Source organism: Pan troglodytes, chromosome 3 (assembly GCF_028858775.2).
Source record: "Pan troglodytes isolate AG18354 chromosome 3, NHGRI_mPanTro3-v2.0_pri, whole genome shotgun sequence".
Lineage (NCBI taxonomy): Eukaryota > Metazoa > Chordata > Mammalia > Primates > Hominidae > Pan > Pan troglodytes.
The window spans coordinates 64,300,556-64,319,859 of NC_072401.2; the positions used below are offsets into that span (position 1 = coordinate 64,300,556).

The 19,304-nt window shown below is 33.7% G+C and overlaps 1 protein-coding gene across 10 annotated transcripts in view; it reads left to right on the forward strand.

Moving 5' to 3' along the window:
- EPHA5 (EPH receptor A5) overlaps positions 1 to 19,304 on the forward strand; it is a 352,552-nt gene that overhangs the window by 17,542 nt on the left and 315,706 nt on the right. For all 10 annotated transcript variants that reach the window (XM_001165182.6, XM_001165218.6, XM_009447819.5 and 7 more), the window contains exon 2: positions 9,819 to 9,883. In XM_001165182.6, coding sequence (XP_001165182.1) covers positions 9,819 to 9,883 — 65 coding nt within the window. The remainder of the gene's footprint in view (positions 1 to 9,818; positions 9,884 to 19,304) is intronic.

Genomic DNA, 19,304 nt, shown 5'->3' on the forward strand with positions numbered 1-19,304 from the left:
TTTGGTATGTGCCGTCACTTTAAAATACAGACTATGAGTTTGTGTGACTTTCTGTCTCCTGTAATCCTCGTTTATCCTCCCCTGAAGTCTGGAAAGCTAATGATTATATAGGTTGTTTTGAAGTTTGGTATAATTCACTTAAGCATTAGGGGTAATTAAGAACTAAGGTAAGCATCCCTTCAAAACAAAGAATCAGCTTTGCTTACATTTTTTTAAATTCTATTTTAATATAGTAGTTTTTAGTGTACCTTTTGCCTTTTTAGGACAAATGCTATCCTATTTTGCCCCCATTAACATGCTTAAAGCAAAGTGAGTAACAAAATAAAAAAAATAAGAAAAGAGGGTTCATTATTACTTTGTTGCTTTCTCATTTGCTTTCTGGAATCTTGTAACTTATTTTTGAAAATTTGATTAGAAAATGTGATTTTTCCAGGAAAACCTAATGTCTGTTCTATTTAGATTGATATGCCTGAAGATTTTCATCTGATATACAATAAAATTGAAGCATTATGGTGATGCTGGCTTCTGTAACATAAGATTTTCAGTAATTGATCTCATAAAATTCATTGATATGTAGGATTAAGTGGTTCAAAAGAGTGAACCTTTGTATTTCACCAGTCAAACATTGGGGCGAGTATGATATAGATACAAGAGAAAGAGCTTTGGAGTTAGATATACTTGGATTTAGATTTCAGCTATATGCTTATTAGCTCTGGGACCTTGGGCTCTTGCCCTATTAGTGTTTTTCAACTTCCATTTCCTCATCTGTAAAATGGGCAAAATAATATACTAAAAGATAATTGTTAGGATTAAGTGATATAATGTATATTAAGTACAGAAACATATAATTTTAGTTTCAGTCACTGATGTTACAGACCTGAGGACTGAGGCCCTCAAAGTAAAATTATTTCCTCAAGGTCACACAGTAGCAGAACTGGAACCATAGAACTAATGAGTATTCTCTATGCAATGAAGCATTCCCAAAGTGAATTGTGAATATGCACATTTATTTCCAGTAGTGAGGACTTGACAATGTTTTGTTTTTGAAAGAAACAGCCTCATATTATCTATATACATAGTAGGGTGGAATTAAGCTGCTTTATGTGAAGTATTCTGTGATGTAAAGATTTTCAAGCTTCTTATATCATCTAATGTTGGCTTTTCTTTTTAGAATAAAAACAATATGTAAGATTATACAAGTTTGGTTAGCATACCTGACAAGGTAGCCATCGAAAACCATATGGTGTTGCTCTTTTCATGCAATATGTTCTGTGAATATAGCAGACTGCTCATTAGTCATAATTTAGCTGTCAGTAGACTACTGTATGAGCTCTGCCTTAACACTTTGTACAGACGAACCAGTGGATACTGTTTCTGAATTCTTTTCTGCCATCTCCCTGGGTTTACACTTTTTTAGGCTATTAACAATTCAAAACACTTGGTATATATTTCGGATTGATTTTTGCTTCCATCATAGTCATATGCTTTATGGTATGAATATTCTACTGCTTAATTTTTGAAGAGCAATGTCTATAACATCTTTGCGGTGATGAAAAATACTTTGGGGTAAAATAAATAAAGATGAAAATATTTTGAAATAAAAAAGGCACTCATTATTTGCAGTAAAAAATTAAGCATAATATTAAGCTAAAGGAAAAATAAAAATCATCTCTTTTAGGAATCATTTCAAAGATAATGTGAAAATTTAAGTGACTAGTTTTTAAATGTCATTAGAATTCTGTGAATACAATTTTTGGAAGTATTAACATCATGGAAGGAGAATAGACACTGGAACGGAGACATAGGTTTGCCTTCAAGCTCTGCCACTTACAAGTTGTATCAGTTAGTATGTCTTCCTCTTCAAATAACAGCAAATAACTTCCCCACTGGATTAAGCAACAAAATTGATTTTTCCCACATAAAAGCAATTCCTGAGAGAGGCAAGTTTCAAGTTTAGATGGATTAACAACTCTATGATATAATTTGGAACCAGATACTTCCCATCCCTTCACTCTGCCAACCTTAATCTGAAAGCTTTGCTCCCCTGCTGATTCTACTTATTTTCTCTCGATGACTGTATCAGTTCCAGGAAATACATCCATTCCCAGCAACATCCAAGGCAGTCAGGAGTTTTCTTTACTAATATTTTCTACCAAAATTCCCTTCCTTTGCAGATCCCCTTCACAGATCACTGGAGAGAACTGAATCAATAGTGGGACCACATAATTGGAATTGAAATAAGTTCATTTTTGCTGAAATGGGAAAATAGAGAGACAAACAAACTTGAATAAAACTGGAAAAGAAAAACCCTGGAAGGACTTGTGTCAAAATAATAAGAATATTACAAGATTGAAGTAAGAGAGGGACATGATTATATTGGTGGTTTACAAAGATCTTTCTGGAAGCAGTATTTTGAAGAAAGTGTTAAGGATCATACCTTTTTCTGCAGAGAGAGCAGTTAGGAGATTTTTCAAGTGAAAAATTATGGCAAGGATTTAACTGGACTGGTTATACTGTGGAATGAAACAGAGCAGGTGATTTAGAGTTATCATTGACTGTGTTAGAATCGGTAGGATTTGGTCAATGATTCAATGTGGGGCTAAAGGTGAGGAAAGGGTGACTCAGTGACTCAGATATTTGGATAGAACAACTAACAACTAGTTCTTTTTTTTTTTTTTTTTTTTTTTTTTTTTTGAGACTGAGTCTCACTCTGTTGCCCAGGCTGAAGTGCAGTGGCGCGATCTCGGCTCACTGCAAGCTCCGCCTCCTAAGTTCATGCCATTCTCCTGCCTCAGCCTCCCGAATAGCTGGGACTACGGGCGCCCGCCACCACGCCCTGGTTAATTTTTTTTTTTTTTTTGTATGTTTAGTACACACCGGGTTTCACCGTGTTAGCCAGGATGGTCTCCATCTCCTGACCTCGTGATCTGCCCGCCTCGGCCTCCCAAAGTGCTGGGATCACAGGCGTGAGCCACCGCGCCCAGCCAGAGCAACTAGTTATATGGCATTGCACTCATTGAACTAGGGAACATGGGAACACAATTTTTATTTTTACTTCTGTATAGAGAAGATACTTTGTTCATTTGGGGGCAGGCTGAATTTGGGGATGATAATATACCATAAATATGTTAAGAACCAGCAGTCAGTTTTACAAATTTACAGGAATTTTAGGAGAGACAGATGGACAAACTAAATGGATTTATGTGATCATTTGTTAATATCAATATCATTTGTTAATATCATTTGTTAATCAAGAATTTTTGGTGTAGTGTGAGAAGTGAAGGAAATCTACAAAAATGAGGCATTGATCAAAATCGAGATTTGAAGGGATGGTACAGTAAGAATAGCTTATAAAGGAAAGAGAAAGAAGTAGCTAGAGAGGTAAGAAAACCACAGAAATCTGTTGTCACTGAAGATGAAAAGTGAGATTGTTTGTCTATCGTGATCATGACCAAATGCTGCCAAAAGATAAGGCAAATTAGGAGCTCAGAGCTACGCAATTATCACTAGTGAATTTAGTAACAGAAGTTTTAATAGAATAATGCGGATTGAAGCCAGATTATAATGGATTAGGTAAGGAATGAGGAAGATATGAGGAAATAATAGATAGGGGTGTTGACAATTCATTCAATAATTTGAGTTATGAAAAGGACAGAGATAGGACATTTACTGGATGGGAATGTGAGGTTTATTTTTGAATATATTTTAATGAAAATTTTTAGAAAATACTTTGTGGTTAATATACAAAAGGACTAGTTACCCAAATATAGGTTTGTCAGGTAATGTTGATGGCTCATTTGAGGTCATTTACTTAGAATGAAATCAGTCTCTGGTTGTGCAGTTTTTCTCAAGCTATGTTCAGCTGCCTTGGTTCATGTACAAACAAGGTAGATTCATTCCTGATTAGAGTCTTTGGATGTCCAGGGAAATAGGTGGTTGTAATAAAGTGATCTGACGTTTAGGTCTTAAGTAGAGGACTGACTTGGCTGCAGGAAACAATAAGCAGTGCTCATGGTCTGTTACTAAGGTCTCAGTTACTGCTTTATACATAAATTGCCTTGTAGAGCACCTGACATATAGTAAGCATTCACCAAGTTATTTCCCCATATTCATTCTTCTTTTCTCTAAAAAAGACTATGCATATGGATTGCTCAGAATTGTAAAATAAATACTCTTCCATTCATTGTCTGTGAAAATACAGTTGGCTATGGCTTCCTGCCTTCCAGTCAAGGGATGCCAGAAATCTACATAACACTTCTAAACCTATAACATAATTTTCCCCAAATTTACAAATCTGGTTTTCCAGTGGGAAACACATGTCCTCTTTCTCTGCACTCATTTTGTAAACTGTTCTTTGTTCCCTGCAGCAGTTGTCAAACTACAAAATTTAGCCTGAAAGCAAGAAATCACATCTGTGCTGAATGGGACCATGGAGAGAGGCTGGACAGCTGTATATCTGGGGTTTGTTCCCACAGATTAGTTAAATGTGTGTTATAATTGAATCCAGTAGCTTTTCTGATATTGCTAAATGAAAGTCAATAAGCAAGCATCCATCAAAAGCCTCTTGTATGCAATGTGACTTTGACTCAATGCCTTTAGAGAAAGAGAAGGCCATATAATCTGCTACTAACCCAAATTGTTCTCTTTTCATACTGTAGCGGAGGTTTAACTGACATTATAATTGTGTTTGTTAATGTGAAGATAATGGCAAAAACAGAAACAATATAAGTAAGAATATGACTTCTAATTGTCTATCTTCATGTCATCAAGGATCACACATTCTCTTAAGCCTTTGCCCACTGATGGTATATGGTGGGATCACATGTCCTTGATCTATCTTTTGACTCTTCAAAGTCTGAAAACACTTTCATTCCAACGTGTCTATTTCCTGGAGAATCTAATACATTTTCCTGCTCATAGTGACTTAAGTTGGCAAGATGTTAAGGATAAAGTAGTGGAGTCAAAGTGATACAGAACAAGTTAGAATGTTTGAAAGTTATAATCATTGAAGAACATATTTGTATTATTAACCTAAGCTAAACTTTAATTATTAGAATGTGTGAAGTTGAGGATTTAGGAATCTTCTTATTCATATTCCATTTTATTTATTTTCTCTTTGCTCTCCTTGAATCTCAACAAATATAATGAGTTAGCAGTCTGCTTTTTCTGAAAGTGAATTTTCTAAAAGCTTTTCTCTGTTCAATAAAGCATTGAAATTGTTAATGTGTAGTAATACAATTAAAGCATACTAAAGACTATTTTGAATTAGTTTTTTTCATAATCTGTTATTTGGTTGGGCATTCAGTTAAGTGACTTTTCCTTATTAAAAAGTTCCTGTATTAATATTTTTCCCTATACGTTAACTTTAGGAATTTGCAACTTAGTACATATTCATTGACCCCTTTAAAGTTATTTCTCCTGGATAATCAGCCTTCTTAATTACTGATTAAAATACCAATACTAACCAACATGTCCATCTTAATCATAATTATACAACGGCTGAGGGAAAAGTCACCTTGAAATCTGTCTCTCAGTTGAATGGTATGACTGTATTTTAAAATATAAATAATAAAATGAAAAAATTTTTCATAAAATTTCTGATATCTAATGTCTTCTAGAGTAACTGTGGCATCAAACATTTCCTCTAATTATATTCATTAGTGGGTTCTCCCAGACAAGTTTTAATTAAGTTGTATAATAAGATCAATACTCGTGTATTCATTGCAATTTACGACAAGCATATATACTGTTCAGAACAATTTAATTACTGTAATTATAGCACAGAAGATGCTTAGTGACTATGCTCTATTACTGCCAATCCCCTCTTTTTAATAAATTTGGTAATTGGGAAATTAACTTCTGAAAATTCACATTTATATATACCCTATGTCTAAACTTCTTTTTTTTTTCTTTTTGAGACAGAGTCTTGCTCTGTCGCCCAGGCTGGAGTGCAGTGGCACAATCTCAGCTCACTGCAAGCTCCGCCTCCCAGGTTCACACCATTCTCCTGCCTCAGCCTCCTGAGTAGCTGGGACTACAGGCACCCACCACCACACCCGGCTAATTTTTTTGTATTTTTAGTAGAGACGGGGTTTCACCGTGTTAGCCAGGATGGTCTCAATCTCCTAACCTCGTGATCCACCCGCCTCAGCCTCCCAAAGTGCTGGGATTACAGGCGTGAGCCACCATGCCTGGCAAACTTCTGTTTTTTATATAGCTATCTTTGATTTTTTTTTTTACTAGTAGGGAAAATGGAGGCATTGATTACAGTAGTGGCAAAGTGCTTTTTCATGCATATTGTCATGATACTGAGAAATTATGGAAGCGTATATAAGAACACCTGTAATAATTATATTGGTTATGTGAAAGATAATTTAGTGGTGTTATGTAGCCAGATATTCTGTTTTTATTTTTATAAATAAGACTAAAATATTTTATTACTTTAATTTTCTTAAATTGAAGTATTATTTTGGTTCAAAAAGAAGGCCCCCAAATATGCTAACTTCTGTTAAATTTCTACTTTCACAATTCTTTATCTGGTACATTGATAGATGAACAGATCATTCTACTGATATACCATATAAAGAATTGTGAAAGTAGAAAATTTCTAGTGGCATCAATAGGTATATAACAGGGTTTCTCAACTTTGGTACCAGTGAAATTTTGGCCAGATAATTCTTTCCTGGGGAGGTTGACAGTGCATTGTAGGATGTTTCACCACATACCTGACTTCTTCCCATTAAATGCCAGAAGCAAGTATCCATCCACTAATGAACACAGAAAATAGATAAATGCCCCCAAATGTGTCCAGACATTATTATATCTCCATGTTGAGAACCACTGGTGTATGCTGATTAGCCACACCCTCCTGATCTTCCCACTGGCCAGATTATTCATTCATAAGATAAACAGCTATTCAGCTCTTCTGAACTGAGGCTAGGTTCATAGGCGTGAGTCAAACATGGTGTTCTTATAAGAGAATTCTGTGCATTCAGTGTTTTAGAGATAGGAATTGAGTAGTCATAGAATATTAAGTAATAATACCTAACTCAGATTTAGGAAAGGGAAGATCAGAATAGTGCCCTGAAGAAGGAAGTTCCTGAAATATGTTTTGAAGGACAAAGGAAACGTTAGCAATTCAGAAGGTAAAAGAAAGATATGTATTTTAAAATTTGCACATACATTTTAGTTATTTTCTCTGAGAATCAAATCCTAATTTATTCTCCATTATATAAACAAAATCATAATATAATAATATGCAAATAATTGCTAAAATGCCTAATTTTACTCTCTTTTTCTCAATTTCCATTCTAGAAATGGGATGTGTAATTACCTTTTTAAGATTGTGAATTTTATGAAATCATTTGTTTCCAGAAGGACCGCAATTTTAGGCAGTAGTGGGAAGATACATACATGTATTTCTTGTGAATTTCCTAGTCTATATACGAATAAAACTATTTGACCATATCACTGTAAGATTATAGAGATTCCTAATGTAGTTATTCTCATGTATTCTGCAGTGTATTCCAACATTGAGAACACTCAATAAATTATATTAACAGCCAAGCTAGTTTTTTGAGGTAATTCATTTTGTCCAACACATACATATTTTCCAGGAAAAAAAAAAAAGGTAAAAATGGTAATTTAGTTTAAACCTAATTCAAGTGCAGTTAACTGAATCTTGAAAAGCCATCTGAAATTCTGTTGATAATACTTCATATTTCATATTAGTAAGAGGTCTACAAGGAATGCTGTGTTTCTCATGGTAGGCTGGTTATGAATTCCTGGAATTCCTATGCACATCAGTTTGCTGCCAAAGGATTAAGTTCAATTTGATTGCCGTCATTAGCACCCTTAGTTTGCTGATTTGCTCTACTTTGTCTCATCTACACAGATATGCTGCTGCTCAATATAAAAGGTGAATCAAATGAATCATTAAGATGAATAAACATAAAATTTAGGTTCTGCAACCCCTTGGTATTTAGTCATGTCTAGACACAGCCCTAGTGTCCCAGAAAAACTAAAATGAGGACAAGGGCATTTAAGTTTAATGTAGCCTTATTCCCATGGAAATCAGAAAAGCCAACCATAAAGTAAAAAGAAGAGTATGGATCTGTCTGAAAAATTAGATGTAGTGAGTGGCAGGATATGCAAGGTCAGTGGGTATTAGAACAGTTTTTGTTTGTTTTTTGAAGAATAGTTTTTCAGTTAGGTCACCATTCCTTTAAGAAATTAACAGTTCCACAAATTAATTATTATTCCTCAAAACCAGTATGATTTGAGTAGGTTAAAAATCATACAAACATTATATTGCATGCATTTGTATAGTTAATGAGCTCAGAAAATAGATGAATAAAGTATATTTAGCAACAACCTATATATGTGTATATATAGGTAATATTTAGCATATTTGTTTTTCTACACATTTTAAGTTATTGATTTATTTTAATGTTACTAACATTATTATATACTTTCAATGTGGTTTATAAGATATGCATGTTCCCAAACGTGCTTTTGTCTCATTAATTTTTGCTACTGTGAAATAAATGATGCATAATAATAGTTAAATGTACATAATTTCTCTAAGACGTAGAAAATTTCCTCAGTCATAATAACGTTATATTATCTTATAAAGTATTAAAACACATCCCAGCCTATCAACTGTTATTCCTTTAGTACTTTAGGCTTACACTTACACAAAGGATCATCCTTTTAGAAATGGTAGTATTTCAAGATACTGGCTTTTGAATACAGCTTAAGGAAGCCTCAATACCTCTACATAGGAATAACTCACATGTTTCCCTTTCAGGTTCATATTCCAGGCTCATTCAAAGTTGTTCTGTTGCACAGGAGGCCAGGTAGAACCATGTGGGATAGGTATAATAGGTTGGAAAAATAATGATCTGTGATCCAGGGCTAAAGTATTTTGACTAGACAGTACCCTATAAGCTAGTTTGATTTCTCAGAGACAGTATGTAACACCATATGTATGATATGTATGAGTGTGTATGTGTGTGCATGGGGGTGTGTGTGTGTGTACATACTCATAAATGGCTTCCTTTTGTAATGACGGTACTCAAACTTCCATCCTGGAGTTTCTAAATATCTTGGGATTCCCATATATAATGTATCTGACAGTTCTACATGAAACATCCTTTTTAGACTATGGTCATATCTAAGAAGAAGATATCTTTGGGAATGCCATGGATTCTTAAGTGTATCAGCTATCTCAAGAACTGCTACAATTTCCTTGTCTTGGTTAAGGGTGTGTAGATTTATTTCTTAATTAAACTTGCAATTTGGATTACAGATTTCTGTTAATATCACAAAAAAAAGTTACAAGCTTGGGAATAGTTTATTGCTGTTTAATGTAAATTATTTGTTAATTGCTGCATAACAGCTTTCCAGAAGAAAATAAAATACATTTAGCTCCAATTTTATGGCTGCAGCTTAATCCCAAAACCTCGAGCTTTGTACAAGGCCACATGAAAGTTTCATTTTTGTGGGCTTACTTTTTGTCTTTTTTTTTCCTTATTAGTTTTTTTTTAAAATTTATTATTGTTTTGCAAGAAAAAAAATTAGGTTAATGATTTGCTTTCAGATAATTTTGCTGTGATTGTTCTTCAAATGTTTATTTAAAATCATTTGTTCTCTTGCATCAATATATTTTCTTTAAATTATACCCAATGTATTCATCATAATGAACACTTAATTTCAGTTATGTAAACAACATGCAATTTTAATAACACTATTAAGATAGAGATACAATATTCATGATAATATACATTTCACTGAGTTTTTTGTTCTTTTCTTTTCAGTGAATTTATTGGATTCACGCACTGTCATGGGGGACCTGGGATGGATTGCTTTTCCAAAAAATGGGGTAAGTTTTATGAAAGTTTTTCTAAAACTTAAGCTATGTGCATAAGCATCTTGATACTTGTAACACAGGAATGAATATGTACTGGATGTATATGTTGTTAAGACAGGAGGTGCTATGTGTGTGTTGGATGGGGTGAGGGGACTTCAAATAACTCTAATCAAAAAAAGGAACACTAGGGAAGGGCTTTCAGTGACTGAAGAGTCAATATATTATTTCCTATCTGAGTATTGTTCCACAAAGAAATGTGAAGTTTCTTTCAGCATTTAGGAAAAGTTCACATTAAAACAACAAAGAAACTTTCAGAATTAGTTTATATTAAGGATAAAAGTATTTGATTTGCTATTAATTTGCCATCATCCTGGCATATTGCACAGGAAATAAAATTTAACAGGTCTATGATCAGTGTTGATTCAAAGCTGGGACCAATTTAATTTTTACTTCGTTTACAGAATCAGGGAATAAAAAATATTATAAGAAATTCCTTTAAATGACGTTGAGATAAAAAAGATTCCAAGAAACTATTATAATATCATGTACACATGCAATTCATCTAGAAAATTGTGCACACTTATATTTTTAGATGATATCAAAGGTTAATTTTAGAGTAATCAAATATTATAACAAATTTGGTTATAACAACCTAAAGAGGCAAAATTTTCATTTTCAAATTAATGAGTAAACCAGATGTGTGAATCAGTCCTTTACTAAGAAAGTTATTATGGAAATAACACATTGTATTAATTATTCTAATTCATAATAATTTGTATATTAACATCCTCATCTCAGTGGGCTTTTATGTTTTTCATCAATTTGGTATTTCTTTTTAGTTGTTAAAAGTTACAGAGGTATTTAAAGACATAATATTAAAAAGGAATACTAGTAGATTTTTAAGATAATAGAACATAAAGGTAAGGCAAAATAACAACAAACAAACAAAAACATTGCATAACCCAGGTAGAGCCAGGCTCAAGATTATAGCATGTATACTTTCAATGTGTTCCTCTTTTATCTTTCTTACACTCTTCTTTCTTCCCTTCCTTTCTTCCCTGCACCATCACACTCTTTCTCTCATCTATCATCACTCCATACAGATAAATGCCTGGCTAACATCTGTCTATGAGAACCTATACAGATATTTTGTATTCTCCCTTTTTTCATGTACCAAAAATAATCTATTGAATAAATATTTTAATTTTTTTTTCTTTCTGAGAGGATGGCTGATGTGCTGTGTTGAAATTAATTTTTTAGAATCCAGAGAAAATACATGAGATATTCTCTTTGAATTTAGTTTTGTGTTTTTCTCCTGTTTCCACTCAGACATTATTAAAATAGAGCCTTGAAAGAGCGTATCTATGAGAGTATACATACAGTGTTGTAGTTGCTGTTGCAACTATACATTTGAGGACAATTACTCAATTTTATACATGATTTCTATATGAAACAATTAATTGCTTTATAAAAACATAATCCTTCTGTATTGGGAGTGGGATTTTTTAAATTATTCTAACAACTTCATGCTGTCTTTTTTTTCTATTATTATTGTTAATATAGTGGTGTATTTGTTCTGTTTTTTAAACAATAAGCATCCTTTTCAAAATTCTTGTAATTATGTTGAGTAATGTTTCCTTCAACATAGTGTACCAAATGTTAATATTGAAGACAGGGAAGTTAATTTAGAGGGGCTTAATGCATGTATATTTGTGTGTGAAAAATGTGTATGGGATTCAGGTGTTATGTTTTGTATTGTATCACTCGAATGCAAAATGAAGGAAAAAATGTATTATATTTAAGGAAAATGAATATTCAAGGTATATACAATGATAGTAAAAACATATAGACTTAAAATATTTTTAGTTGGCTGTGCCATTTGTGATTAGATAAGCAACATAATCGTAGGTGAAATATAGGTCATCAGAATGATGTACATAAAAACTGTGGAGTAATGAACTCCAATTTTTTTTTTCAATAAATGCCACAAGAAAACTGGAAAAAAAAATGTTCGAGTCAATTGTTTTGGAACTCTGGATTCAAACAACATCTTGGAGCAATATAGGGCATGCTTATTTAAGAAAAATGACTGAATCTTTTAAAAATAGCAAGGTTTGTGGCATTTTACTTGCTCCGTGTCCTTTCTGCCTCTCTAGCTCTGAGGTAGTCTTGAAAAGCCAAAATTCAGTCATCATGGTGAAAACCAGTAGCCTCGTAATAACAGAAAGGAAGTAGGAGTTTCTTCCCAGCCTCAATTTCAGAGAATTGTCTTTATTTGACATGTTTGAGAACTCTCTAGAAGACTACATTGTAAGACACTCTTGATTTCACCTGACTTAGAGCTCTTGAAGTAGCTTTTTCTCAGCTGGGAATTTGTCAAAAAGAGAGGCAATTGTCTGATTTTTCTTCTGTGTGAGGGGCTAGATAAAATTTGGGACAAACAATAGGCTTGCCAACCAGAAAACTTAGGGAAAGCTGGAAACTGAGATGTCCACATTGATTTTAAAATGTCTCAATGAATTATTTGGAATTTATAAGGCCATGCACATGTGTAGGACTGTGTACATGCCCAAGGATGTATGTATGCTCAGGAAAGACCTGAGAAAGACCTAAGGTTTTACTTGTGCACAAGCAGGAAGTGAAGGTTAAGGTAGGTCTTTAATTGCTTAGCTGAATATTGAAGGAATGTCCCAACATGCACACACAGACCCTCAGCAAAGTTGAGAACACTTACTGGTTTGAGATTAACAAAATATTCTGTCTAAGCAATACCTGGTATGTAAGCTAATAGAGAAATGACTTTGGCCGGGCGCAGTGGCTCACGCCTGTAATCCCAGCACTTTGGGAGGCCGAGGCGGGTGGATCACGAGGTCAGGAGATCGAGATCATCCTGGCTAACACGGGGACACCCTGTCTCTACTAAAAATACATAAAAATTAGCTGGGTGTGGTGGTGGGCGCCTGTAGTCCCAGCTACTCGGGAGGCTGAGGCAGGAGAATGGCTTGAACCCGGGAGGTGGAGCTTGCAGTGAGCCAAGATTGCGCCACTGCACTCCAGCCTGGGCGACAGAGCGAGACTCCGTCTCAAAAAAACAAAACAAAACAAAACAAAACAAAACAAAACAAAACAAAACAAAAACTGAGCAATGACTTCAATGTCTACACATGGCCATTGAAAAATACAGAGTTTACAGAATTGTTTCAGAAAAGTCATTAAAGAAACAAACATTAACACACCCTGCAGAGTAGGGGAGAATCTAATTTTCAGAGTTGTCACATTACTTTATTTAATATGCCAGGTTTGCAATAACAAAAAACTATGAGAAATGCAAAGGCAAAAAGAACAAACACAATTATTAGACGTTGTACTGAAGATGCCCAGCTGTTAAAATATGTTGAAAGAAGTAAGGGAAAATATGTGTAAAGAACTAAAAGAAAGTGTAAGAGCAACGTATAATTGAATTCAAAATATCAATAAAGAGATAGAACCTCTTATAAATGAAAAATAAATTGGAGTTGAAAAGTATAAAAACAAATGAATTTGCAATACAGCCTTAACAGCAGATTTGAGCACAGAGAAGAAAGGATAAGCCCACTTGAAGATAGGACAACTGAGATAATCAAATCTGAGGAACAGAAAGAAAAATTAATGAACAGAAATAAACAGAAACTTAGAGATCGGTGGAAAGAACACAGATATAATGGGAGTCTCAGAAGAAGAGAGGCCAAATGGGTCAGAACAAATATTTGAAGTATTAATGGAAATAAAGTTCCCAAATTTGATGAGGAAACATTAATGCACATATTCAGGAAACTCAGCAAACATAAGCAGGATAAAGCTAGAGAGATTCACAGCTAGACACATCATAGTTAAACTGTCAAAAGCCAAAGAGGGAGAATTTCAAAAGTAGCAAGAGTCAAACATCTCACCTTGTATAAAAGATCCTCAGTACTTTGCACAGCTAATTTCTCACTAGAAATAATGGGGTCCAGAAGGCAAAGCGATGACCTCTTCAAAATGCAAGAAGAGAAAGACTGTGGAGCTAGAATTCAATATCCAGGAAAACTGCCTTTCAAAAATGAAGAAACTAACACATTCTCAAATAAGTAAAATCTGTGCAACTATAAATGATCAAAATAAATATTTTTACTACTGGAAATATAATTTTAGAAATAGGTTTTACACATATGCAACCTACATATTTTTTCTGAGAAAACTGCATCTTTATTTTCCTTTTATTCTCACTACTTCATTTCCATAGGGAAACATAAACTGATTATTTGATTTCCCTCAAGTTTGAAAAATGCGTTTTAAGTAACAACAGTTAATTTTACAAGAGTTTGTTTATGGTATTGTTTTATGATTTGATGTCATGTTTTAATAATAAACACACAGTGCTGCTGTTTGCATTTATGCTTTCATAGATATGGCTTAAAATCATTTTATTTCAAATTCAAGTATGATTTGCATATTAACATTGTTTTAAAGAAATCAAGTATAATTTGAATCAGTAAGTGGCCTTAAATATTTGTTGTATACAATGTCTTACACCAGAGTCTGATTTATATAAAACTTGGGTAAGAGGAGGGTCCCTGTCCTTGAGTGAGTCTCATATAACTTAACCCTATTGCTCCATTCATTCAGGAAATATTTACCTGAATATTTCTTGTTTTTGAGACGGAGTTTCGTTCTTGTTGCCCAGGCTGGAATGCAATGGCACGATCTCAACTCACCGCAACCTCCGCCTCCTGGGTTAAAGCAATTCTCCTGCCTCAGCCTTCCGAGTAGCTGGGATTACAGGCATGTGCCACCACACCCGGCTAATTTTGTATTTTATTAGTAGAGACGGGGTTTTTCCATGGTGGTCAGGCTGGTCTCGACTTCAGGTGATACGCCTGCCTTGGTCTCCCAAAGTGCTAGGATTACAGGCATGAGCCACCGTGCCCAGTCTGCCTATTTACATATATCATGTAAATTATGAATTCTGTTCTAGAGATTGTTTTTTCTCTTATGCTACCAGAAAACTTACTTTGTTTTGTATTATTTACATATAGTTTCTTCCTCTAAATAGAATTCCTGATTTAAAGTGAATCAATCTTACTCAGATTTTTATCCCCAGTTGTGGAGATATTGCCTGGCATATTGCCTAATACAGATGATATAGTTAATAAATATATATTAAGTTGTATTGGTCCCTTGGGAATTCAAAATGCCTTATAAATAATAAAAAAGCAATTGTATGAATATTCAATTAAAAGTACTACACTTTCTTCACTTTTTTCAGAATATTCTTCTTAACTTTAGGCCTTAAGAATGGATATGTTTATTTCTTATACTGGTAAAAATGTCTACCTCAAATCTGGGCTTAAGAATTTGGCAAGAATTTAAGGGAAACACTATTATTCATTCCTCATAATCAGATACATGTACCATACATTTGTTAAAAACAATCATTGTACCTGCAATACTTTTCTGTATTTGTCCTCTTTATTACATTGTAAACTCAGACTTACTGTAATTATTTCATATTTGCCACTTTACAATGTTTCTAAAACTTGACTCAATTTCCGGCTTGTAATAGAACTTCAATAAATATTTAGTGGAAGGATAACTTATTTTTTGTTTATAAAATGGGGCATAAATTACTTACAGTTTTCTGATAAACACGAAATAAGTAAAACCTAGCAAAGAACTTGACACAGTGTTGGCAGTCAGTAAATATGCTTTCCTTGACCTTCTATTGCATTTCTATGTTAATGCTAAGAGATCCACCACTCCATAAGGTTTTGTTTGTTTTAGCATATACGTATATATATATATGCAAAACTCATATGTGTATATATATATGCAAAACTCATATTTGTGTATATATATGAGTTCATTTTTAACAGATAAAATTTGAAGATTTCATATAAAATCTGAATTTCAAGTTTCTGTTAATTGGATATTTCAGAAAGCCAGAGCCAGGAGCCTTTCATAGCTTGAATAGTCCAAGACTGAGTAAAACTGCCATATAGGAGAGTATGCAAATTCTCCTGTTTGACTTATTTTCTACCCGACACTCCTCATTCATTTAAGTTACCAATCTGTGACAATGACAGCAATGAATAGTCATTTCTTTGATATTGCAGAAGCATCCACATTATTTTTGTTTGTTTCTGGAGGGACCTAACTGAAAAAAAAAAAAAAAAACTTTTCTGTGCATGCTTGCATGGTTTCTTTTTAGTCTTTGAGTACTTCCCCTTAATTAGGAAATGCCATTTGAATTTTGGCATCTATATGTATTTTTCAACTGTTACATATGTGACAGACGGTATTTATTTGTGTGTGTTTGTCTGTGTGTATTTGTGTGCCTGTTGGTCTGCCTCATGATAGTAACTTTAACTCTCCTCTTTTTTCTTCTGGACATATCTAGCAGTACTATGTTACAGCAAATTTTATGCAAATTTGCTGCATTTATTCATTCAACAAATATTTATCGGGCTCCTAGTGTATTTCCCTCAGTCTTCTAGGCACTGGGGCTACAGCAGTGAAGTAAAACACCCCAAATTCCTCACATCCTAGAGCTTAAGGGAGCATTATGGTCCTGAGAATGAAGAATCAAGGAGAAAAAGGCGTTAGATAATACATTTTCTTGTATTGTTCTTTCTTTTTATAGATGTGCAAAAGTGTCAGAGAGATGATGGTATTTGACCAAGGTCACTTAAGTAGTTAGCGACACACCTGGGAAGAGCACGTATTCTGTATTTGGCACATGCAGTGTCATATCGCTCTTTCTAATTCTATCTTGCTATGAAAAAATACACTTTCAGTATATAAATATACACCAACATTTAGTACTAATAATGACAATGCACAAAGGGACACTTAATATTCTGTTTGTAGATGAAAAAAAAATGAGATTCAGTATGGGTAAGTGACTTTCCTAAGGCTTTGCATTTACTTGGAGACTGAGTCCATTTCAATCCCAGGTCATCCAACGTCCTGATTATTTAAAACCAGACATGAGCTACTCTAAATGGTTAGGTTTTCAGAGTAATGACCAGGTTCTGGCGGGTACCCAGACTTTTAGTTTATACCTACAAGAGTCCATGCTAAAGAGGGAATTCACCTCAAAGAGAAGTTTTAAAATGTCCAGAGTGGGTTGCATTCTATCCACTGTTAGACCATAAATGTTGAAACAACATATAGAACATAGCTACTCAAATTTCTGCAAGGTTTCACTTTCTCATTGAGTGTCAAACCTATGTTAGCAAATTCCAAACCTGAACATTAGAAAAAGATAAACAAAACCTTTAAGAACTAAATATCTTTCTTAAAAGGTAAAAGTTTTGTTTTATATAAATCTCATTTTAATTAAAATTATGAAAGCATTTAGAGTCAATTTTAAAACTTCATAGAAATACACTAATCTCAATTTTCTGATCAAATTACTTGGCGGAATAATCGTAAACCCAATAGACTCTGTAAAATAAATATTTCCTCACTTAAAGCTTTCCTCCCTCTTTATCTTTCTGCCCTTAAGCTATCAATCTCATTATTCATAGCTTCACTAGCCTATATGTACACAACCTAAAAATGTATTTTGTTTTTGCTTCCTTCTAATTACATTAGAGTTGTTTCAGTCAGCGTCTGGAACATTTTGTACTGATTAATTTATATAGTCTAAGCCTTTATGTGAACATAATCTTTCCCTGGAAATTTTTATCAAGTGTTTTCAAGGCTTATTCTTGTGAGAATAAAATTAATGGTTTGGTGTTTGCTTAGAACAGTTTGTGATCTCATGTCTTAGAAATTCCACGATTGCTCTTTTTTTTCTGTAAGCTGTTGTTATGTATAATCACAAGATACACCTGCCTCCTTTGCTTTGGTGGAACCAGTCTTCTCCCCACTGAGTTGTCTCTGCTTCCTCTAGCACACAATGGGGAAACCGCTACATTCCCCTGAGCATCAGTTGTATTGCTAATTCTGCTTTGATTTTTGCTCTATTTTCTTCCTCCAGTCAAATAAAGAATATAAACATCATTTTAAATTTTTTTCTAATGCTGATCTTAAGAACTTTTAGGATCATTCATAATCATTTTTTCATTTGAAGACTTCAGATTATTGACTTAAGTGGTATTTGTACTAAAATGGAGACAAAGTAAGTTGCTCTGTGCCTGGAGGAGAAAGAAAAAATAACCCTACATTGTAGATACTTCAAAACAGGAGTTTATGGCTTTTCTTGTTTTATTGTCGCTTTGTTCTGTTATTTCTTTGAGACTGAGAACCTTTGTGCTTACTTTTGAAGCTGGAAATAACTCAGGTTTTTACTCAAAATGGACTGTGAATACATTGTTAGTGTTTTATGTGTTTTCTCCTGAATCAAGAAAAACTTAAGCTGCATTTTCCATTCTGGTACTCAGATTTTGACAATAGTGTGCATGTTTGTGTTTGTGTGCGTTTTTTGTGTATAATTCCTTGTCCCTCAAATTAAAGGCAAGAATAAGGAGAAGCATTTGAAATCTGCTGATCTCGTATTTTGTTGAGGATCACAGTGAGTTTTGCCAGAACCTTATTTTGGCTTTGCTTCCTACTGAAAGAAGGGAAAAATAATGACTAGCACAGAAGCCCACACTGAGCATGAAGGGGCTAATAAAGATTAAAGTAATGCTGAAGTGGGTAAAAAAAAGAGCACATTAGTGGATATAGAAAAGCTCTTTATTTGAACAGTGATAGAAAATAATTCTAAAGGGAATGGATATTATAATATATAATGCAAATGCCAATATAATGAAGAACAAGCCTGATCCAAAGTAGCTTTGTATTCATTATTTTTTTGGAAAAATAAAAAGCATGCCCTATCTGTAAAATAATTAAGATAAATAATTTATGGAACTCAAGCTAGTCATTAAGCATACACTGAAGTATAGAAGACAAAACATTTTGCATTTAGATTTCTCACATGGAAACTTAGCAATTATGAATAAAGTTCTTTAAAATGTTCGTCTCTGCTTCTGTATATAAAACAAGTATTGTATTTAGTCTGATATATGCAAACACTTAAAATGAATTGATAATAGTCATAGCATATTCCTGCATAGTACGATTGAGATATACATGCATTATTTGTTCATTAGCTTCATTAGGTATCACTGTGTTTACCCTGGTTATATATGTAAAATCAATATAAATTAATGCCAATATTTTATTCTTTAGAAGTTCTCAAAACACTTTTCCTAATTAATAGAGAAACTCATAAATTGGAAAATGACCTTTATCCATAATATCATCTTATTAATCTCTTTTTAACCCAACTGCAATTGGCTAGCTAAATGTCCTACCCTTTAGATTTAAGTATTACTTCCTCAAGAAAGTATGACATCCAGACAAACTCTGTTCCTCCTCGTTAGCAGTTCATGCAGTGAAATCCATCTTTTCTCCCCTCCATCCC